Source organism: Thrips palmi, unplaced genomic scaffold (genome assembly GCF_012932325.1).
Source record: "Thrips palmi isolate BJ-2018 unplaced genomic scaffold, TpBJ-2018v1 HiC_scaffold_16, whole genome shotgun sequence".
Lineage (NCBI taxonomy): Eukaryota > Metazoa > Arthropoda > Insecta > Thysanoptera > Thripidae > Thrips > Thrips palmi.
Genome location: NW_023144625.1, coordinates 1,789,866 through 1,813,700, shown reverse-complemented (window position 1 = coordinate 1,813,700; position 23,835 = coordinate 1,789,866). Strand labels below are relative to the sequence as shown.

Below are 23,835 nucleotides of genomic sequence, written 5' to 3'. Positions count from 1 at the left end.
GTCTGACGCGAGGGCCGAAGGCCCGAGGAAAGGCCGCCGGCAGGCCAAGCTGGGCCGGCCCCCTGTCGAACCGAGTTGCCGGCGCAGCGAAGCGGAGCTGGCAACTCGGTTCGACGGAAGGGCGGGCCCTAGCTTGTTAGTAGTGCCTTAAGGCAATTTTTAATGCATAGTGGTGGATTTTAAAAGTTGGGGCAAGGTCAGATATTTGCATTTTTAAGTAAAACTTCCAAATTGACAGTTTGTGTGTTCATCAAAGTGGGTAGGGGGCTCACAGTGGGCAGATTTTGCCCAAATCATGATCTTCTACCTTGTTCTCATTGATTACAACCAGCAAAGCCACCCCAACTTGCATTTTCTGGGAAAAAAATAAAATTTCGTTTTTTCAGCCTTTTCTATATTTTGAAAAAGGTCAAAAACTCGAGACCCCCACAACTTCGCCAAAACTCAATATTTTTGCACCAAATTTATTTTAGGGATTTTTGGGACCAAGGCGAGTAAGAAAAAAAATTGGGGGCCAAATCGGAAGGGGTCGGGGTAAAGTCGGTCCGATTCGGCCTGGATCCGCTCAGTGCTGAACGCCAACCAGATGGACACGCTTCACCGCTATCGTGCTTTAAACTCCATGGGCCAGCACGAAGCATAGTCGCCGAAAGCATTTTCATTTTTTCTATAATTCTCTAGGATATGGTGCCTCAAAACACTGACAAAAATCACTCGTAGAGAAAAGACACCCGTACATTCTTAAATGTGGTAACGTCATAGCACTCATCATCATCACACTCCTCGTGACCACAGTGCTATACGCCAGCCAAATGGACACACTGCGCCGCTATCCCGGTGCTCCGTCCATGGGCCCCCACGAGGCATGGTCCCCGAAAGCGAAACATTTTCATTTTTTCTATGATTCTGAATAATGTGGTCCGCCAAGATACCGAGAAAAGACAACTTTTGAAAACCCATGCTGCAGCTCCATTTTGTTCATTTTCTCCCGTACAGTCCAAAATGCAATGACGTCAGAATACTCATGATCAAACTCCTCGTGACCACAGTGACAAACGCCAACCAGATAGATACGCTGCCCCGCTATCCTAGTTTACCGTCCATGGGCCCCCACGACTCGTGATCCCCGAAGGCGAATTCCATATAATCCCACGACGCGATTTAGAAAATATTCAATCTATCTTTCGCCATTTCGACTTTACGCAGTAAGGCTTTTTCCGCGTTGACTTTAGTATAATGCACCAACAATGTAGGCCTTTCCGCCGCGACGCGTCCCTTCTGCTGCGGCTCCCCTCACCCTTCCTGATCAACGGAATTGTTTTTCACAAATGTGCAACTCGCCCACCAGCCTTCTTCTTCCATGCTACAAAGTTCTCGTTTCGCATTTGGACTTTCACTGATTGCCTTTGCTGAACTTAAATTGTCTTCTTTGGTTTTTGATTAACCTCCTTCAGTTGTCTTCTCTGGTTCTTCGTTAAACCTCCTTTTGTTAGCTGTCAAGTTGAAACATTCTTCGTCTTTCCTCTTGCACTTCACTGCCCCGCTTTACCTGTTATTTTCTTGTGTCCGACACAGTTTATCTTCCGAAAGCCTGCAACAAAAAGCAGATTATAAATTCATAGGGTAAGGTGCCCAGTGATGGCCATGGTACCAGTGATGGCCACTTTGGACTTTGCGCCGACTTTTCATCCACGCGGGAGAAGGTAAACAGCTGAGCTTTTGGGGTTTTGTACCCTCACCTATTAGCAACACAACACCGCAAAAATTTCGTCTCGTTGCTGTCGTCGTCGGCCGCACGGGCTCAGCGCAACGAATGCTGCGTTGACATAATTTGTTTATTTTGTAGAGCTGAGATCAAACCAGTAATCGCAGCGTTTCTTTCGCAGATTTGGAATTTTTACTTTTATTTCTCGCTGATTACTGTCAAAAACGGAAGCACAGAGCTACTCCCCTCTCAAAACCTAAACTAGCCATCACCGAGCAGGGCACAGGCCATCACAAAGCAAAAGGTGGCCATCACTGGGCAAACTGCACTGAAATTTTGGTTACTCTTTTTGCAAAGACAGAGTTAAATTTTGCTCCTTTTCTAAGTGGAGAACCTTTACTCTATCCTTCTTGCATGCTCTTGAAAATGTCCCAAACGGTACGACGATTGAGAGACTTCGTAAACGGTTGGAAGACGCATCTGTGCGCTAAAAGTGGCCATCACTGGGCACCTTACCCTACCTGGAATTTTATTAGACTTTCCTTTAGTTCACTAGAATAAACATTTTGTACAAACTTCCTTTGGTGCAATGCCAGATTTTTCGCCCGGAATCCGTTTGGAAGCATCGGGTTCCTTTCACAACTGCGATCCTTTCTTTTTTTCTAAATATGGAGACAGGCAAGCAGTTCCCATTTGCGCTCTGGCCCTGGCTCATACTTTTCTTAAGCGGGATATCACTGATACAGAAATTGATAACATACTGCTTGCTGGCGATGGTCTGTTCTCTGAACTTAATGTTCCAACAGAAAGGGCTGCGGAACCGAAAGACCTGCCGCCCCGCCTTGTTGTCAGTGATCCACGCGTTGAGGTTGAAGTCACTGAAGTATCCAACCTCACGTCATATGTATACCCACACACTGAACTAGAGTTAACAGCTGCTAAACAGTTTATCCGCCAGAAACTAAATGGCGTTTTCAAAACAACTCCTGCCGGCAGTGGATTTCTCTTCAACACCCCCCGAGGCACTGTCGCCTTCTGGGAATCTGAAGGCGACTTTCTCGTCTTAGACCCTCAGGGCGTCAGTGAATCAGGTTTAGAAGACCACGACACTGACGCAAACAATCGCAGTCGTCTTTTTAGATGTGAAACTTTGAGAGCACTGACAAACTTGTTGCTCCTTCACCCTATTCCGGAACATGACGCTCCTCATCTCTGTACTGTTGTGCGAATGCGTTTTAGACTGGCCGTTGCTCCAAGCACGGAAGCTGACGCAGCATTGCGGTGCATCCACCAGCTTTGCATCTCCCGGTGACAGTGGCTCAGATTCGGACACTCCACTTGCTGCACGCCGACCACGTAAACGGGCCAAAAGACGACCAAACACACCATGCACCACTACATCTCATGCAGCGGACTCAGATTCAGACTCACCACTGATTACTCGGCTTGCAACCGTGAATATTCAGGATAGGATTCCGCCTCTTCATCCAGATGATGAAACTGAAATTTTGTCAGTTCGTTCTTCTACCTCCGAATCAGACTCAGACACTCCACTTGCACTGCGCCAAGCTAAAAGAAAGAAGCGACAGCATACGTCACGACCAGAGACACCAATTGATAACGATACAGAACAAGATTCAAATCGTTCTGATGAGCCGGCGACTGTTCCACAAAAAAAAACGGGGACGTCCAAAAAAGGCGAAAAAAGGAAGACCAAAAACGTCTCTACTCTCTCGCCGAGAACAAGCTGCACAAGCTCAAATAAGGTACCGTGAAAAACACAGGCAACAATTACGTGATAAGCAACAACACTACACACACGAGCAGCCCCAGGTACATCGTGACGCCCAGGAAAGGTACTCGCAGGAACACCGAGAGGTACACCGCGAAGCGCAACAACGGTTTCGACAAGCTCACCCAGAGGTGCACTCCGAACAGCAACAGCGCTTTCGACAAGCCTACCCAGAGGTGCACTCCGAACAGCAACAGCGCTTTCGACAAACCCACCCAGAGGTCCACTCCCAACAGCAACAGCGTTACTCACAAGAACACCCTGAGGTCCACCGCGAGGCACAGGCCCGCTATGTCGAAAACCACCCCGACAGACGACAAGACCAACAAGCATGCTACAGAGCGTCACACCCCGAAGCACGAAAGCTACTCCATTTGCCCCTAAACACGCGACATGCAGTTCGTGCACACGGACCCATGGCCTTCTGGAGCGGCGAACAGCTTAATAATGTTGTTCCCCACACTCTGAAAAACACGAATCTGTATGCTGCTGACATATTCCGGTGCACTCACTGCGGAGCACGCGTGTTCGACGAGGAACCGCACAGGGGCCTCTGGTGCTGTGGTAGGGGGAAATGCAATGTTTAAGAACTGCCACCACTCGATGCCGACTTCTATCAACACCCTGACTTCCTCAACCACGCAAGAGCGTACAGTGACATGAACGCTTTCTGTGCAATGGGCGTTACAGGAGGTTACAGACACCCCAGCGGCATATCTTTCTTCAAGATCGAGGGCCGTCTCTACCACAAAGTTTACAGCCTGGGAGCACGAGGACAATCATTCAGATACAACAGACACGACAGGTACATCAACCACTGCAGGTTATACATCGATGATGGTCATTAGAGGCAGGCTCTAGCTGAAGGACGCGGCTTGAACCCGATTATTGTAAATGCGGCGACTTCATACCTCTTGGCCAATAACCCGCATATCAATTCTTTCCGCCGGCTCCATGACGAGCCCGCCATCAATGCCAGCCTCCAATTCGAGGTAACTTCACGCGCCACACACGGGCCCGTCCTCGGAGACCGCAATCCTGGCCGTGAAGTCCATGCCGTACTCAGTACGAGCGAGACTGCAGACAACGCCTCCCGCAAATTGACAGTGTGGAAGCGAGCGGACAGGTACCCCACTCAAAAAGTGTCTTCAGTCCTTTTGATGGAGACATTTCAATACCCCCTGCTTTTCCCACACGGAAATCCCCGGGTTTGGGAAATGAATATGCAGGACAGAACCGGCGCAAAGCTATCGCAAACTTAACTACACCGGTGCCTCCTCCTCTCAGAGCCTCGCTTTACGGAGCTCGGCCGCCTCTCTCAAGCCTGGGAGGTTGGGGATGTTCGCGAGATTTTAGGAGGAAAAGACTCCGCTACATAGGGCCCCTGCCCAAAAACGGAACGCTGAAAACGCCATGAAGGGGCCCCACTCAATGAACTCCAGGCGCAAGTGGTCCCGCCACCCCCCCAGGTCCAGCGAGACGTCCACCTGGACGTCGCTGAGGACATAGCAGGTGATGAAACGATTCAGGGAGAGGGTGGGGCTCCAGCCGGCAAGGTGTATTTGCCATCCTCCTTCACCGGCGGACCGAGGTACATGAAAAAAAAATACATGAATGCCATGGCTCTCTGCTCTAGAAAGGGAGGACCGACCTACTTTTTGACGTTCACAGCGTGTGGTCAGTGAGGAGTTGGCTAAGGGTATCCCAAACAAACTGGTGAGCGGCGGGCTGTTGCCTACAAGGTAACTTATTTCCACAGCTGTTAAGATAAACCGAATGATGTAGTCAAAATTTACATTCACCATGTTTAAAATCCGAGGATTCGAGCGTGAAGTAACTCGACCTATCAGGGAGTGGCCTCAGATATCGGTCGCTGCCTGTACACGGAGCAGGCGGTCTATGAATAGGGTTGGCTGCCTTTGATGTCACTTAATTCGGGTCCTTCACTGCAAAATCACCATTTTTCGGGTGCACTGTTTTACTTTCCCCCCTTCAAAAACCACAAAACCCAAGAACTTCTTGAGATACTTTAAGACAATGAAGTAGGGACCTCAATGGACCTTCAGGACAAAAATTTCAAAAATCGAAGATTGCGTTCGGTGGGAACAGCACTGTAATGTTCACTGTTTCTTCGTTAGAGTGAACTTTCCTATTTTTACATCTATCGACACCAAATCGACGTCATTTTATGCGAAATTTCATTTCCTTTCGAATGAGCACAGAATCACCACTCTAGGTCTCATAGGAGCCAAGATATTGGCACTTAAGTGAAACACTGTTTTTACATTTGGCAAAATAGCCAAAAGTGAGGTATGGCTATATCTCCGGAAGTATTGGAAATTGGCCAAAACTATTTTAGGGCATCGATCTTAAAACTAATTGACGGCGATCCACCAACTTTGGTCCAAATCGGTGACATCATGGCTTTGGCTCTGGTTGAATTGGCATGGAATGACCCAAATAAATTCTCACATGGAAACAAACGTTTCAGTGGGTACAGCAGGTAATGTTACCGTGAAACGGGGTAACTTCAGACACTTTTGGTAGGATTTTTAGAGATTGTGAAAGTTATAGTACTGTCAAGGACTTGAGGGTTAAAATTTATCATCTACCTACCTTTAGCTTCGTTTTGGCGCTTATTTCAAATATCTGCTCCTTACCGTTTTTACAGTGGAGGGTCCGAAGCAGTGTCCGAAATTATCCCGTGTTTTGGGGTAATTTCGGACACCCCTGGAAAAGACGACTTCTCGTTCTGATTTTGGTCTCAAAATCGATCACTGTCTCTTTCTAAAGTGCTAATATGATAATATGAGAAATTCGTAAGGGTTTAGATGTAAAGGTAAGGTAGGGGTGGTCATTTATACATAATTTGAAGTCATGTTTTTGCACTCATATGTAGTTCGATTACAGGAATAGTGGGTGGAACTAGTAGAGCCATTTAGAAAGCTTACTATTTTAAAATTTTTGACCGATTAGCTTTTATAGGCAACTCGGGACATACTTTATTACGCGAAAGTGAATCTTAAATCTTCTTCTACAACATTTCATGCGATCACATACATGCATATGAAGGGCAAGTAGGGGGCCGTTCAAAAATGACGTCACACTTTTAAGGGGAGAGGGGTCCAGAGAAATCGTGACCAAATGTGACATGGGGGAGAGGGGGATGAAGGCATTGTGACGTCACACTTTTAAGTAGTGTAAAATTGCCAAATATGAATGGAGTGAGCCACCAAAAAAAAACTGAAATGAGCAATCCCCGCCTACTTCAGCTTAAATTGTCACCGGCTTGGGTATTTTTACTGCACTTTCCTCAGATTTTTCTGAACAAGTTAGCGTTAGACCAGATTCAACCGGATTTTCCAAAATGCAATCAAATTGTTAGAAAATTCCAATTTAGGCACCTAATTAAGACGATGTAGTCGCGTATCTATTCCCGTTGCCAAAAATAATGATTTGGACAATGTGACGTCACGGAAATGGGAGGTATACTGAACATTTGTGACTATAGGGGGGGGGGGGGGGTCAAAAAATGAGCCTAAAAAGCGTTACGTCACATTTGAACGGCCCCTAGTCGTGTCGTATGTACGGTTAGGAAAATACAGGGGCTCAGTGGAAAGCTTTGCATTTCAATTGTAGTAAACCAGCGAGCTATGCAGCCATTCGCCAAGTCCAACTCTCATGTCGCATGAAAGAAAATTAATCGCAAAACAGTCGTTGACACTAAGGTAGGACATACATATAAAACTAAGTATAAAAGATGTAGCTTTGCCCCTTTTTTATGAAATTCGAAGTTTACAGAGCAACCGCTGTAATCGGCCACAATTTAATAAAACTGTATATTTGGGAGTTTCAGACCATTTGGAAACTTTCTGGTCAAAATAAGTTTTTGGTCCAAATTGTAAAAAAAAAAATCCTCAATATCTGAGAGAGAGAAAAAAAATTTCGTCCAAAATCGAAAAGACGGTATTTTTGGGCGTTTCAGACCATTTAGAAACTTTTTGGTCAAAATTTGTTTTTGGTCAATTTTATGGAAATTGGTCAATTTTCAACTTCCATTTTAATGTGTTGTAGTGACTTTCAGCACGAACTGTGGGTGGCGAAAATTCTTTTTTGAGGTGGTCTTTAAGATCCCGAAGTATGGGAGCAATCGGCTCCTGACACCTGAGAACGTTCCCTTTTAAGTCTTCAGGTAATTCGAGTAAGTCCAATAAACTGCGGCACAAACTTGTATTGGAAAGTAGATTTTCACAATCACTTAATAACAATGCAACCATTGCAGATGGCAGTACAAATTTCTTTTTGATAATTTCACAAATCAGTTCTTCACAAACTTGACTACAGAATTTTTTCCATTTATCACTTGCCATGATAGATATAATATGGCCAATCAACTCCTTGAACTTTTTTCCAGCTTCACCATAGCAAGGGGCGTTAGCTACCTCATTTAACGCTGCATCTGCTAAATCATCCACTTTGTTTAAAATTTTCTCCTTATCAGGAAAACGAGCAGCAGCATCTGTCCGAACAAAATGAGACAAAATGAGTCCCTTCACTTCTACATTTTCAACCCCACAAATAAACTTTACTGACAAACATCTGATGCATACCTTGAATGGCATGATTTCTGCAATGTTGTTTGAAGCATCGCTGATCCAAGTATCCTTTGAGACAGTAGGTGCAAATGTACTTGGGTTTCCGTTTTACCTTGGCAGTAATAGTTTTCTTTGGCTTTGACGGTGCAGGAGCTTGAGGGACTGCAAAGCCTCCATTCTGAAGACTAGTGTCATTATCGATGACACTAATGACACTGTCATTTAAAGCCACTACCTGACTGACATTACCAGCAGCTGCATCGGCTGAAGAGACAAAAAGAAAATGTTTAAAACGGAGGTCAAAACAGTGCTACGAAACATAACCTGTACGAGACAGGTAACTTTGAAACTTACACAAATGCTTCTCGACATGCAGTTTATAGTAATGTCCGACCACATATTGTTTGCCACAGTATTGGCATATGAATGACCTCTTGGACTTAGGAGTTGACTGGCATAATGGTGCTTTCTTCGGCGTTTGGTTTGGGTCCTGCGAGCATGTGAAGCTTTCATCCAAGGAAAGCGAATCCATGCTGTTAACAATAGTTAAGAACGAAGTTTATTTAAACAAATTGTTCATAAGAAAACCTTATTTAAATTTGACACCAAAATCATTAACAAACATACCTTGCAATCGCCGCAACCAGTATTTTGCCAACTCCCTAGGCCGTGACGCCCACCTAACACCCAAACACCGTCTGCTAGCGTCCTACAGAGGATCATGGGAAATCGTCATGGCGGACGCGCGGGAACGGCCACATCCGGTTCGCCTGCCGGGCCGCGAGGCTCTTTGAACTTTAACCGCTTCCCGCATGGACTCCGCGCGGAATTTTCGAATCGTGTTTGGTATCGTTAGTCAGATTGGACCTTCAAGAGTAGGGTGGATCTTAATTTCTGACCCCCCTTTTTTATTGGCGAAATGGGGTCCCTAGGATAGTAGAAGATTATAAACGAGTCGCATTTGATCCGGAAAAAATTCTGTCAGCTTTAGGGGGGGCTCAAAGTTGGGTCAAATCGTCAAAATTGGTGGTTTTCTGAGTTTTGCCGCCGAACGAAATGAGATATCAAAACGCCTGAGGTCTCAAAAGGTGCGGAATTTAATTACCTTTCCAACGAGCTTTGAATCATTGCTGTAGCACAAATATTTCCACCAGAATCATGGCGATTTATCTAGAAATGTTGGGTCAAAAATATCAAAATCAGTCAAATTTGGTGGGGTGACATTCTAAAATTGGCCAAATTGAGATCTCTTGACAGAAATGGATGCGTCTCGACAAGACAAACAAAAAATGTCAACACATACTATAGGCTAAGATGCGAAATAAACCAGTATTTTAGCCTCAAATGTGCCAGTAATGTGCAGTAATTACTAATAACTGGCACATTTGAGGCTAAAATACTGGTTTATTTCGCATCTTAGCCTATAGTATGTGTTGACATTTTGTTTGTCTTGTCGAGACGCATCCATTTCTGTAAAGAGATCTCAATTTGGCCAATTTTTGAATTTCACCCCACCAAATTTGACTGATTTTGATATTTTTGACCCCACATTTCTAGATAAATCGCCATGAATTAGGTGGAAATATTTGTGCTACAGCAATGATTCAAAGCTCGTTCGAAAGGTTATTAAATTTCGCATCTTTTGAGACCTCAGGCGTTTTGATATCTCATTTCGTTCGGCGGCAAAACTAAAAAAAAAACACCAATTTTGACGATTTGACCCAACTTTGAGCCCCCCCTAAAGCTGACAGAATTTTTTCCGGATCAAATGCGACTCGTTAATAATCTTCTTCTATCCTAGGGACCCCATTTCGCCAATAAAAAAGGGGGGTCAGAAATTAAGATCCACCCTATTCAAGAGACCGATAATCACGGCCCCGTCTCGCTTAACATCCGAGGGGCTTGGGAAAGTGTCGCAACGTGTGGCGGGGCGCTAAAAAAGCTGACCAAGATTCTACTCCAGGACGCCCTTCTTTCATGATGCAAGTTAAGGTTGTGGGTCATTGCAGTGAGAGATATACAAGGCTGTCGTAAAATGACCCCCCCCCCGCAATAGACCCTAGATATCCGCTTGAAAGGTAGGCAAAAAGTGCTAATTTGCCCCTGTAAGTAGGCAAAAAGTGCGACTTCCCCCCTCGCCGCCTCTGGATCCGCCACTGGCGCGCAAACCATTTGAAATCGAGATTTCGTGTGAAGCAAGGCATGCAGAGGGGTATGACCTACCATGTTTGCAGGTTTGTTTATGTATTTTCTCCACAAAAAAGCGCATCGTCCCAAGGGATGATTTTTATTTTTGACACTGTGTTCAGCACTCAAATGTGCTGGCCGCTGGCCCGTTGGTTTCATGCGGAAAAAAAGGCTTCAAAAACGGTCCAATCTGCGGTTTGCATCTTATCGCTCCAACCTATTCCGCAAGCTAGGACCGCAGGTCAAGGTTAGGGTTGCCAGCTGCAGTGTATTAGGTCAAGCATAACCGGGCGTAGCGAATCACGAATGTCAGCCGCCGCACGCTTGACTCTTGGACTGACAGCCTGGGAACTGTCTGCTTATTGTGCCGGTTTCTTTGATTCCAGGACGCGAGGCGTGCAAATCTCACGACCAACCGTGCGAGGGAAGCGGACTCGAAGAATGCTGCGGAGGCCAAAACCTTGAATGTTACAAGGCATGCCCTGGCTGGAGGCAGGGTCGTTGCTACTATCAAGGTGGGCAGAAGCCTGCGTGCCCTGGTGCAGGTGCTGCAGGTGTCGGTGTCATCCGCCCTCCTGATGATGCAGACAACGAATTCCAGGACGATTGATGACGGGTCTAGTTTTATAAAACCATTTAGACGTAAAAAAACCCTTCCCAATTAAGAGGTAAAACTAACGATTCTGTGATTTCCCCCACCCCCAATACATTACCTGAAACCAGCTGACGAGATAATCCGAACCCCCCAGTTACATCAAGAATTAAAATGATGCGACTGAAAAAGTTGTGGCCAATTTTGTGACCGAAAACTACTTGGAAGCTTACAATTGAAACATTTTTTTCCCGTGAATTGTAAATTTGCTGATAAGGTTGCATTGAAACACTCATCTTTTTGTAATGGATTTTAACTGCATTTCTTCTTTTCTTTACGCGTGTAACATTGTAAATAAATCATTCTTTATTTTAAACCTTAGTCTTGTAGATTCGTAACCTTCTTCAAAGCGGCACGGAGCGCTTGCCCCCCCCCCCCCCCCCCCCCACACACAGCATACATCTACTAGGGTAAGGTGCCCAGTGATGGCCATGGTACCAGTGATGGCCACTTTGGACTTTGCGCCGACTTTTCATCCACGCGGGAGAAGGAAAACAGCTGAGCTTTTGGGGTTTTGTCCCCTCACCTATTAGCAACACAACCCCGCAAAAATTTCGTCTCGTTGCTGTCGTCGTCGGCCGCACGGGCTCAGCGCAACGAATGCTGCGTTGACATAATTTGTTTATTTTGTAGAGCTGAGATCAAACCAGTAATCGCAGCGTTTCTTTCGCAGATTTGGAATTTTTACTTTATTTCTCGCTGATTACTGTCAAAAACGGAAGCACAGAGCTACTCCCCCTCAAAACCTAAACTAGCCATCACCGAGCAGGGCACAGGCCATCACAAAGCAAAAGGTGGCCACCCTGGGCAAACTGCACTGAAATTTTGGTTACCTTTTTGCAAAGACAGATTTAAAATTTTGCCCTTTTTCTAAGTGGAAAACCTTTACTCTATCCTTCTTGCATGCTCTTGAAAATGTCCCAAACGGTACGACGATTGAGAGACTTCGTAAACGGTTGGAAGACGCATCTGTGCGCTAAAAGTGGCCATCACTGGGCACCTTACCCTACATGCCCGTCTCAATTATTGGCTGAGCGATAGCGAAGCCCTTGCCGTGTTTGGGCGCGCTGAAAAGTGACTGGTCATGCGTCTGTCTTTCTGTCTGTGAGTCTGTTTGTACTCACCAACGATTCTCAGCAACTACAGTGGCTATAGTTTCAAGATTTCGGATTTAACGTCGCCTTAGCACCACCCAACACAAGTTTGTTTTAAATCGTTGTTTTGTATCGTTTGAAATATTCAAATCATATTTTTGAATCAGGTCATTGGCGTGGTTAGGTTGGCAGCGCGGCGCCGCTTACCAATTTCTCATACATGCGGGTCCGCCGCTCTCAAATACGGAACATAAGCAAATAAGCAAATAAAACGAATTAAAGAGCGGTAGGTTTTGGAAATGAGATCGGCCTTAGTTTTTCAACATTCTAGTATCTTTAAAACCCTTTTGGAACACCAACACAGCGAAATATGGAGAATGGATTTGAGAATGATTTACGTGTTTCGTTCCCCTCTCCCCCCTCCACTGTCAGAGGGGAATCATCTTCAGGTCGGTGCATTTTGACAAAGCATTGAAAAAAGAATGTTTTTTTTTTGACCTTTTGTATTGTGTGCATTTTCTTTTTTCTTTTTAGTATCATCCCTTTTTAAAATTTTCAAACTAGAGGAAATCAGGGAAATGCATAAATAACTTGTGTTGAAATTAAGCAGGTATACTTAGTTTGGACTCGAGAAATGCATTCTCTTGCAATGCTGCAAGCTGACAAGAGTGCAAAAGCACTAACATGTGTTTATTAATAGAATCAATGTATAGTTGTGTATATTTAATCCAAATAGAGTTTGAATTGATATTGGGTTCAAAGAGACGACTCAGGTTTTGAGCGGTGAGTCAATTAGTGCATAGACAACCAACTATATATATATATAATTAGTGATGGGATTTAATGAGACTATTCCTTTAACTTCACCAAAGATAATATAACTGATACTTCTTAGTATTGTTTACATGAGTAAGATAAATTATGTCGGTCATTAAGCCTTGGGTAGCCTTAGCATTGGACTCTATGTGACGAAACCTGGTTTTGACAATAATTGGCCCCCGTAACTGGTTCAGATCAGCCTACCCTAAACTGATTCTCTCAATTAAACTGTGATAACATATTCCAATCAAATTGTTTTATTCACTGGTTCACAATGAAAGAATGACAAAATGTTTCATAAAATTACTTATAAAATTGTGAGTTCATAAGTTAAGAAAAAATAGTTATCGAATAGTGACCCAAGCATACGAGTAGCCAATAAAGCGATTGAATGGTGGCAATTGAATTTTACTCGACTGAGAGATTCGCTTTGGTGTGCCATCAGGAAATTAGTGACGACAGAGGGTGCTTCATGAAGACAAATAGAAACAATACACAGAAATTGAGTCGGAAGTATTGTGTGTAGTTTAAAGTGTACCGGTCACAAAAACTACATTTATTTCAATGCCAATCCTACATTTTCATCTAGAGCTACGCAATTTGGGGCCAAACTTTCAAAGATGAGATTTATGTGTTTCCCTGTATTTTTCTGTGCGCTGACCTCAATATTGACCTCTAAATTGTCCCCTGACCCCAAAAATTTAACCCATTTTTGGGAAAAATTTTTAAAATTATATTTACAGTGATTCTTGCAGTTTTTTGAGTGCTGATAACGAAAATCACTCCCATTTTAACACCAGACCTATATTTTCATCCCATATTAGGTCATTTTGGACCAAAAATTTCAAGCTAAGTTTTTAATTGTTTCCTGCAGTTTTTGGTGTGCTGAACTCAAAAATGACTTTCAAAATTTTCCCAGACTCACATTGAACCGAATTTTTACCAATTTTGGACCAAAATTTTTAAATCAAGTTTGACATTGATCCCAGCAGTTTTTTGTGTGCTGATAACGAAAATCACTTTTATTTCGACTCCAGACTTACATTTTCATCCTAAATTAGGTCATTTTGGACCAAAATTTTCATGTCGAGTTTTATATTGTTCCCGCAGTTTTTTGGGGGGGGGGAGCTCAAAAATGACCTTCAAACTTTTCCCAGACTCACATTAAACCAAATTTTGACAAATTTTGGACCAAAATTTTTTAATCGAGTTTGACACTGATCCCAGCAGTTTTTGGTGTTCTTATTACGAAAATCACTTCCATTTAAACCCGTGGTCAAAAGTTCACTGAATATGAGCCCTTAAGATGGACATTTCGTCTACTCAAGCAAAGTCCAAAGTGCACAAACTATGTCAATTCGCATCGCTCAGCCACATTTCGCGCCCAGACTAAACGGCGCGTACCCCTAGCAATTGGCTTAGTGATAGCGAACCCCTTGCCTTGTTTGGGTGCGCAAAAAAGTGACTGGTCGTGCGTCTTTCTGTCTGTCTGTGAGTCTGTTTGTACTCACCAACGATTCTCAGCAAATACAGTGGCTATAGTTTCAAGATTTCGTATTTAACGTCGCCTTAGTGCCCCCCAACACGAGTTTGTTTCAAATCGTTGTTTAGTATCGTTTGAAATATTCGAAACATGTTTTTTGCCCGTCCCGTTTATTTTTTGTTTAAAAAAATAACGGAGGGACGGGCATATAGTATGACTCGCTACGCTCGCTGGGGGGCTCCGGCCCCTAGACCCCCCGTACGTGTCTTCGGCCCGCTGACTTGGGTCTGGCTAGCGGCAGTTGGAGTTGACCGCCTGTTAATCGGGAGGTGTACGCCACCGCAGTCAACTCAGAAGCTGTCTTGTACAAAATTCCTCGTGAGTAGTGAATACTTTGAAAAAGGGTGACATCGAGGCAAAACGTCGTAAGTCGGGCTCTACTGACATCGTTGTCCTGGCCGCAGTCAGCAGCTGATGTGAAATCACTTTGCCGTGTTCAGGAACAGCATAGCCTGTCGTCTAGCCTGGATCGCACTGCTCAACAATTACAGCGTGAAGCAGTGATGGCTAGCGGCGTCACGAAGGCAGCAATTTTTCATTCATAAGCAGAAAAGTACAAAGTAGCCTTCTCCGTCGGTCCTAAAGTAAAGATTTCTTTATGGATTTTTTTATCTTGACAAAAGTAATAATGCGCACCCCTCAAGTTATATAGCTATGTATAAAAAGGAAAACTGGACCCTGACTCTGTGGCCAACAGTCTACAATTCTACCCGAAAAGTTAAATGAGAAAAATTGGCACACCTGAAAATTAGGGAACCCAAAAAATCATTCGGGAACAATTGGTCCAGAAAGCATTACAAGCCAGAATGCACCTTTGCCACCATGAAGACGGACGTTCTGTTTTGATTACGCTGAACGTTACCGTTTCTAAATGGTTTGCTTTCTTTTAGGTTAGAGCCCCTGGAAAGTAGGCAACCACTATGAGAGACAGTTACCAGGACAGTATCTCTTACCGAAAAGTTGTCAAATCAGAGATGTTTACTATCCTTGATGGGAAGCAGCCTACACGTAGAGAACCTACCCTTGTTGTCACCTTGTACGAAAAGTGGACGCCCCTGCAACGTATGCAACCAGGGGCAGTTGGAATTTGGAAAACCGGTGCTCAAAGCGGCAAAAGTAAAGGGAAGAAAATCTGATGACCTTGTAAAAACGAGGATCAAAGTGTATTTGTCTGCCCACCCTTGGAAGAAGTCTCGAACATGAAGTAAGCGCCCCTGCAAAATAGGCATCTTGTGGAATCGTAATCTTTTATCTCTAACCATTGCGCCTATAGATAGAAGTTATCGACCCAGAAACATTCCTTATCTGAAAGAAGAGTCATGTTGAATTTTTCTGACCGCTCTGGAAAGCAGTCTTGTGACAAATTGAGTGCCCCTGCCAAGTAGGCAACCAGTGAGAGTGTAAGAAAAGTTGAAACATTAGAGTACTGATGGTTCTTGGGATGACGGCCGAAGAACTAAATCTGTTTTTTTAACAAAATTTAAGTTATCCGACCCGCTTGAAAGAAGTCTCGCATGAGAAGTAAGAGCCCCCGCGAGGTAGGCAACCAAAGGGAGTTGAAATCTCAAGAACCGTCCATCCTACAGAAAACAAAATATAAGCAAAAACGTTCCTCGCGAAAAATGAGGGGTAGCGTATGCTTTGATGAGGTATCTCAGAAGTCGTCTTGTACTCCAAACCAGCCACGGAAAGAAAAAGTAGCGAAAATTCTGCCGCTTTTTAGGGAGGAAAAGGTCAAAGCTGAAGAACGGCGGGTCACATCGATACGGGACCAAGTTCAGCAGATAGAAAATTAAATTCGAGGGGTAGCGTACGCTTTGATGACCCATCTAAGACGCCTAGGTGAAAGTGCGATCGGCAAGTCGCGGGTGCCGGCTGGGGGGCGCGGCATTTTCCCCTACCCACTCACTGCAGGCCTTATGGGAAATGAGTTTTCCGCGTGTAGCAGGCAAAAGGTTGAGAAAAAGTAAATTCTGACAATTTTTTGCTTCCCAATTATTGAAACGACGAATCGTTTGACTCTTCAACGAGAAAAATCGATCGGGCAGTTTTCGCTGTGATTAGAAGTTGTATGTCACTCAATCAGCCAGTCGTGCGGAGGGGAGTATTTTTTGGCCCGTCCCGTTTATTTTTTGTAAAGAAATGACGGAGGGACGGGCATATAGTATGATGCATGCTGTGCGTCCGTCCACAGTGGGCAAAAACTCCTGAAAAACCGGCAAAAAGTCTCAATTTCCAAAATGGTTTCTGGGACCCCCTGATGGGCTTTAATTGTTCCTAACACTCCATTGTACTAGTATCAGGTCCACATTGAACCCTGACTTAGCCCATTTGGAACCCAGAGCGCGTCAAAGTTACTTTTTATGAAAAAATTGAGCATTTTTTCCCTATTTTTTATTTTTAAAATCCTACGCCTCTTAAAAACTCTGCATGAATTACGTGGCAACCGGCAGTCAATTTGTCTCGTCTGACCCCTAAATAAAGAGAAGAAAACTTGTTTGGACGACTGGACCGATCAGAACATTTCCAAAACGTTTGTGAAAATTCATTTTTCGTAACAAAATTACTTAAATTAAAAGTGTGTTTGAGTTAAGTAGCGTGCCCCGCTTCGCCCCGGTGTAAATTTTGTTTAAATTTCTTCCTGAGATGTTAATGAAAAGATCCGCGTCGAGATCAGCTGCGCATATTTGCGCAAACGGGAGAACGGGTCGAGAACAGATTTTACATTGGCATTTGGCAGCTCTGCCGGGCGGGCTGACAAGGGAACATATTCAGGGGGTACACTCAGATTCCAGCCAAACTTTTTTTTTTCGGAAAAGTAACATACAAGATTAAGAAAGCCCCTCAAAGTTGGTGCCAAGATATATATCTACACCCTTTCCCAATTTTCGAAACCTAAAGAAAGAATAAGCCTTTTTGCAGTGTAAAGGTCATTTTCGGACATCGAATCGGAAAATTTGAAGTCGAGTTGTTTCATTAGTTCCTTCAATGTTTGATCCCCTTCTGACGAAAATGAGAGAAAATTTTGGTCTGTTTAATATATTATCATATTAGGCTCATATTTGGTTCGACTGCCCAATTATGACCGAAAATCTGCTCGTTGCATGTAAAAACATGGGCCATTTCACCCCTTTTTGCGGTTTAAAAAAATCAGGACGGGTGTGGATATATATCTTGGCACCAACTTTGGGGTGCATTCTTCATCTTATATGTCATTCTTACGAAAAAGAAAGTTTGGCTGAAATCTGAGTGTACCACCTGAATGTTCCCTTGTCAGAAGGATTGCCAGAAATCATTGAAATGGAATCTGACGAAAGTGACATTGATGATCAGTAAGTTTCTCCCCTTTTCCTCATACACTTAGTTACATTTGCAAAAAAAACCACCCCTCAATTTTTTTTTCAGCTTTTCTTGAACAATTTTAACCGGATAATTGGTCACATCGGTCAAAGAAAATGTCTATGTTTAATAAATATCAATACATTGTATCAGTACATTTCATAGTGACGAGTGCCCCTATTCACCCTCTGCCGCAACCAGACCACGACAAAACATATACCACCTCAAAACAATAATAACACAAGCCATCCTACCGAATTTGGACGGTATTGGACAACGCAATCGAGTACAAGGTCTTATTGCCGGTTTTTCGGGTGTTTTTGCCTACTGTGCCAGGTCCCGCGGGCACGGGCTTCTGGAAGCGTTTTTTATGTTCTTTCGATCCCAAGTGGTCGCGAGGTTCTAAAACGAAAAGGAACCTTAGTAGACCGTCAGTTGTGAAAGCAGCATAGGTCACATGGTCACACGGTGGACATTTTCCCATAGGCTGTTTCGGGTTCAACAAGTGATGATACAGAGGTCACCTTCCGTCATTTTGCGAAGAATAAGTCAGGGAAAAGAGTGAAATAGCCAAATTTCTTTTGATGTGGCTGAGTTATATACTACAGCATGGCAATGTTGTCTGTGTTGGTGACCATGACGGAACTTACAAAACGACACTTTAGCAGCTTACGAAACCTAGAAAAACAAAAGTTTGATTGACTTATTCACATGAGGACATGGTCTTCGTTTAGGAAAACAAATTTGAATTGCCCAAGCTACCAAATCAACCTCACTTCAGGCGCAACGCCCCGGTGACCTGAAATGACCCCCTACGCACGGAATCACCCTCATATGGCCATGCTCATATGATCATCATTTAATACCATACTCATACAACCACCGCGCTCATAGTTGGAGCAGGGTTTTTATTGTTTTTCATGTTCTTTTCGAAGACCACCGTCTCGCTCGCAACTTTCACAACGCGTACAAAGGCCTTGTGACTATTGGGATTCCCCGTTTTGCGGCTGGGTCAGGCCTTGACCTGCCGAGGCTCATCTGACAAGAAGAACAGACAATGTGGAGGCCCCCGCATCTCGCCGCCGTACGCTTGCGTTGCCGCGACCCAAACGTTATGTGTTCGCCCGTATGTCCGATCACTTCCCGTATTCCGATCTCCTTTACAACAAGGTAGGTTTACGCCAGACCGCGTCTTGTCGTAACAGGCTTCGCGATGTCTCGCTGCCTGTTCCTCCAATCCACGCGTGGCGTACCTACCTCGGCCTGCGGCGCTAGCCTGCCTTCGGCAGGCAATGGCTTGTCCGTCCATTGTCGGTTATTTTTTAAATTGATATATGCTGGGGGGCTCCGCCCCCCAGACCCCCTACTTCTAGGAGAGAAAGCTTTATCTACAGATAACACGATCTAGACCTTTGTAACTTTTAAACTTGTCGGGGCTGGGGGGCTCCGCCCCCCCAGACACCCCTTTCTTTAAGACAGAAGTCAACCATCTGCAGAAAACTCGATTTTCGCCGTTTTTTAGGTGTTTTTCGACTATAAAAACTGAACCAGTTGAGCTAGGATAGTGAAATTTTGCGTGTGCCGAGCCAAGGACATACCGAAAAAATGTGCAAATCTCACCGAGATCGGCCGACCGTTCAGGAGGATAGTGCGGACCACACACACCCCACACACACACACACGCAGACAGACAAAACTTTCAACCCCACCCAGTTAAAGGGTTCGCTTTTCGCTCAGCCAATTAGAACGAAGCCTCTTTGGTTCACAATGACAACTGCTCGGTGGCAGCAAATAACGTCAAAGTCATCTGAGGAGTGGCTTCAAACAGACCGCGTGCCTACAACCCAAACAAGGCAGGTTTACGCCAGACCGCGTCTTGTCGCAAAAAGCTTTACGATGTCTCGCGGCCTGTTTCTCCAATCCGCGCCTGGAGCTAATCTAGCAAATTTTTTGCTATTTCAGCGAATTTTCGTCACCTGCTAATGGCACAAAGAAATTGTTGGCTATTACAGCGAAAATTTTTCACCTACATTTTGTTCGCTGGGATACACTCAGAGAAGGAAATTCTTGTAACAAGTACAAGGTAGGTTTACGCCAGACCGCGTCTTGTCGTAACAGGCTTCGCGATGTCTCGCTGCCTGTTCCTCCAATCCACGCCTGGCGTACCTACCTTGGCCTGCGGCGCTAGCCTGCCTTCGGCAGGCAATGGCTTGTCCGTCCATTGTCGGTTATTTTTTAAATTGTTTCATGCTGGGGGGCTCCGCCCCCCAGACCCCCCTTCATTCTATGTAGAATGCTTTATCTACAGATAACCCCATCTACACCTTGTAACTTTTTACTTGTGGGGCTGGGGGCTCCGCCCCCCCGACCCCCCTTCCCCTTTTAAAACAGAAATGATCCATCTTCAGAAACTCGATTTTTCGCCTTTTTTAGTTTTTTCGACTATAAAAAGTGAACCAGTTGAGCTAGGATAGTGAAATTTCGCGTGTGCCGAGCCAAGACATACCGAAAAAGTGTGCAAAATCTCACCGAGATCGGCCGAGCCGTTCAGGAGGGGTAGCGCGGACACACACACACACACACACACACGCAGACAGACAAAACTTTTCAACCCCACCTGAGTAACGGGCTTCGCTGTCGCTCACCAAAATTTTCTTGTTGCAATCATTTTTTGGGTCACTTGCGAGCAAGAAGTTTTTGGGTCATTCGGATCTTGACTTTTACTTGCCTGTATGTTTAAATAAATTTTAGGCGAAAAAAATTTGGGAAAGAGGAGAGAATAGTTGACTCGGATCAATCGGCGTGATGCGATCAGTTTTGGGGTGACGTCAACAAAAATTTTATGAGACAAATTTTTCTCCGTTCAATCCTGCAACCAGCATCAATGCCTTAGAAAGTCGGTTTTCTTGTGCCAAGAACACATCTTGAAGCTATGGAGCTGCGCCTAGGGGGGATGGACAATGAGGTGGTTGTTGTCCCCCCCCACATAACTTCAGAGCAGCTGCATTTCGTCACCCCAAACACTCTCGAGCCCACCCTGACAGCTCTGAAACAGCCCAATGGCACAGTGGTAGAGTGTCTGCCTCACAGGATAGTATCCAGGTTCGGTTCCCAGCCGATGCGTCACCTTTTTTTCCCGGCCAACCTGACCGTTCGCATGCCGGGGATTTTAGATGTTTAAAAAGGGGCGGGCTGTTGTTTTTGGTCTTTTTCCGCTTTACATGTTAGCTCTGCGTAATAAGCGTGCTAACTTGTTTAAAAAAAAAAAAAAAAAAGAAAAAAAAAAAAAACACAGATGGGATTTGAACCGAAGTGCGTAGACTACGGGAGAGCCCTTGACCACTGCGCTACACAGCGCTGCATCTGCGCACGGCGATAATTCTAATGACGCATTCAATTGAAGTTGAAACAAAAGGACCGCAGAGCCGGATTTAAGCTAGTTGACGGATCTGAGGCTGGGGTGGGACTAAAGGGCAAACAAAATATCGAAGTGGACGGTTTTTTAACCGCAGTCCACCAAGTGCCAGACGGGACCGATACCCTACACTATGCAGACTGTCACACCGGGGCTTTATCGCTGATCTCAGTTTCCGCGTTCGGCCCCTCTCTTCAATTTTTCTGAGCGCTCGGCAGGCGTCGAATGTATAGCGTTTTATCGAGGCACACTGAACAGAGCGACACATTGGTGCTGTGGCTTGCGAGCTGGCATACTAGTCCAAAAGCGGGTGTTCGATGCTCGTCGCCTCCTTCACTTTTGAAGTCAAACATGAAATACAGGCCGAAAATTGAGAATAACACTTTTTCATAATCGATCAAAACCATGCTCAAAGTGAGAAAATTAGGATTGAATGGAGTAAATATGATCAAAACATTTCAATAGAAATCCGGGATTGCCACAAGAATTCCTTCCTCTGGGTGTAGGTAACAATTTTCGCTGATGAAATGACCATGATTTCGTAGTCTTCTCACAAAAAGATGGTTGGAAGGCGATTTAGAGCGGTCTTCTGCCCTCAACCAGGATACAATTATCTTCTCTCGCCCACTCCGAGCTGGAATCGAACCTTCAACTTACAGGTTCTGAGATTCGTGCTGTTCCCCGAGACCACCAAGACATACTGTGGGCATAGGCTAGAGTCCTCCTCTTGGCTTAGAAAGCCCCACAAGGTACAAAACACCCATGAATCCAATGTTGGCGAACACTTTTAGCATATCTAGCAAACATGTTCGTTGCGTTAGTAAGGAAAAACTTATCGGTAGAACAGCGAACAAGAGTTCGCTACATCAGAGTCCTAAATGCCCTGAAATAGCGAATTTGCTCGTTATTCCAGCGAATTTTCCTTCGGCAAACAGATGTTCGCTAAAATAGCGAAATATTTTTTTTCCGTGCCTTGGCCTTCAGCGCTAGCCTGCCTTCAACATGCATGAGCTTGTCCACCGTTGCTTGCTTTCTACTTGGTGCTGGAGGGCTCTGCCCCCCAGACCCCCCCTTTATTATAGATAGAGTTGCTTTATCTACAGGTTACACGATCTAGATCCTGGTAACATTTAAACTTGTCGAGGCACACCGAGGCTGGGGTACTTCGCCTCCAAGACCCCCCCCTTCCCTCAGACAGAGGTGATCCGCCAGCAGATTACTCGATTTTTTGCCGTTTTTTAGGTGTTTCTCGCCTATAAAAACTGTACCAGTTTAGCAAGGATTGTGAAATTTCGCGTGTGCCGAGCCCCCGGGTGGGAACGATCTGTAGTTTCCACTGACTTTAAACTGCAGTGAGAAACTGCAGTGTGGAAACTGCAGTAAAAACTGCAGTTTTGCTGCAGTTAAGCTGCAGAAAGCATCTGCAGTCGGACATGTAATTGAACTTAGAGCTTGGACTTCAGTCTGTCTGCAGTTGCAGCGTAGTTGCGAGACAGTCACTGAATACAGTTCCAAGTTCACTCATTCCTGTATGTATTTCTGTAAGTCTTCTGTAATTCATGAAACAGTCACCAAATACAGTGCAAAATGCACCTCTGCTTATAGGCTGCATGCACTTTCGACCTTTCTTTGAAGTGCAGTCCCAGAAGGGATTTGAATGGCATTGTGAATTACATAACCAGGATGATGTTACTGCCCATCTCTGCTTAGCGAAGTGCCCCGCCCCATTCGTTCGACAGCGTTGGGCGGGCACCTCGCACCTCGAGCCGCCCGCGCCTGCGAGGAGATGGATAGGCTACCCGCTCGGCACACCGCGAGCGCCTGCGGGGCAACGGGTAGGCCAGCCCGCTCGGTTCGCCCGTCTGCCGGGGTGCCTACCCAACCAGGCTGGCTCGGCCGGCTGGGCTGCCTCCACTCCACTCCCCTCCCCTCACCATGGCCCAGCGCCACGGCCAGGTGTCTGAAGCGGGGGTTACGCGGTAGTGTGGTTCTCTCTAGGGCTGGGCGGTTCAGACATTTCCGAACCGGTTTCCGGTTCAGCAAAAAACCTTTTTCCGAACCGGTATACCGGTTCAGTGAAAAAAACCGGTATTTTCCACCAAACCGGTTTTTTCAACCGAACCGGCTCTTTAAAAGCATCAAAATAAACAAGTAACTTCATCGGTTAAGGCTCTACGTATGGTAAACTCATTATTAACACTACAAATTTCCATGAAAAACACTCTTATACGCTTAAATATGCTTTAAATTCCCTTGACTTACTTGAAATGGACCAATTACAAGAGGAACTTCAGCCACGGTTCGTCGGTTTACCGGTTAAACTTCGGTATTCGGTGAACCGGTTCAGTTCCTAGGTCTGAACCGACTGGCCGGTTCTTGAAAAAACCGAACCTGCGAACCGGTATACCGGAAAACCGCCCAGCCCTAGTTCTCTCACCTGCCGTCATGTATTTACAGCCACTCAATTTCACTAATGTCTGTCACCGTGCGACGAAATAATCATTTGCTACCCGCTCACACCGATGGCCACGTGAGTTTGGGTAGAGCTGTGCTTTGAATATAGACAATGTGGTTTAGTAGAATAAGTTTGTGGTCTTTCTGCTACATGGCTCTAACCTCCTTTCTTGGTGCAAACCTGACAAATCCTGAGTGAACGTGTAGCTTATATAATGCATTTTCATGTTTCAGGCAGGG

General features: G+C 45.0%; 1 protein-coding gene across 1 annotated transcript; it reads right to left on the bottom strand.

Annotated features, from left to right (window-relative positions):
• Nucleotides 1–1,463: 1,463 nt before the first annotated feature.
• LOC117642384 lies at nucleotides 1,464–8,788 on the bottom strand. The gene is made up of 5 exons (XM_034380489.1): nucleotides 8,720–8,788; nucleotides 8,447–8,625; nucleotides 8,108–8,356; nucleotides 7,940–8,016; nucleotides 1,464–1,591 (listed from the first exon to the last, which is right to left on the bottom strand). Exons 2-5 carry the CDS (start codon nucleotides 8,622–8,624, stop codon nucleotides 1,577–1,579), a joined length of 519 nt encoding a protein of 172 aa, XP_034236380.1. The 5' UTR covers nucleotide 8,625; nucleotides 8,720–8,788; the 3' UTR covers nucleotides 1,464–1,576.
• Nucleotides 8,789–23,835: the final 15,047 nt, after the last annotated feature.

What these genes read in the sequence shown, in the direction of transcription:
- LOC117642384 (XM_034380489.1), bottom strand. Translation starts at nt 8,624, where the DNA reads ATGGATTCGCTTTCCTTGGATGAAAGCTTCACATGCTCGCAGGACCCA. An exon ending in GCATGTCGAGAAGCATTTGT is followed by an intron (nt 8,357 to 8,446) that starts GTAAGTTTCAAA and finishes TTGTCTCTTCAG; the next exon opens with CCGATGCAGCTGCTGGTAAT. An exon ending in CAGAAATCATGCCATTCAAG is followed by an intron (nt 8,017 to 8,107) that starts GTATGCATCAGA and finishes TTGTTCGGACAG; the next exon opens with ATGCTGCTGCTCGTTTTCCT.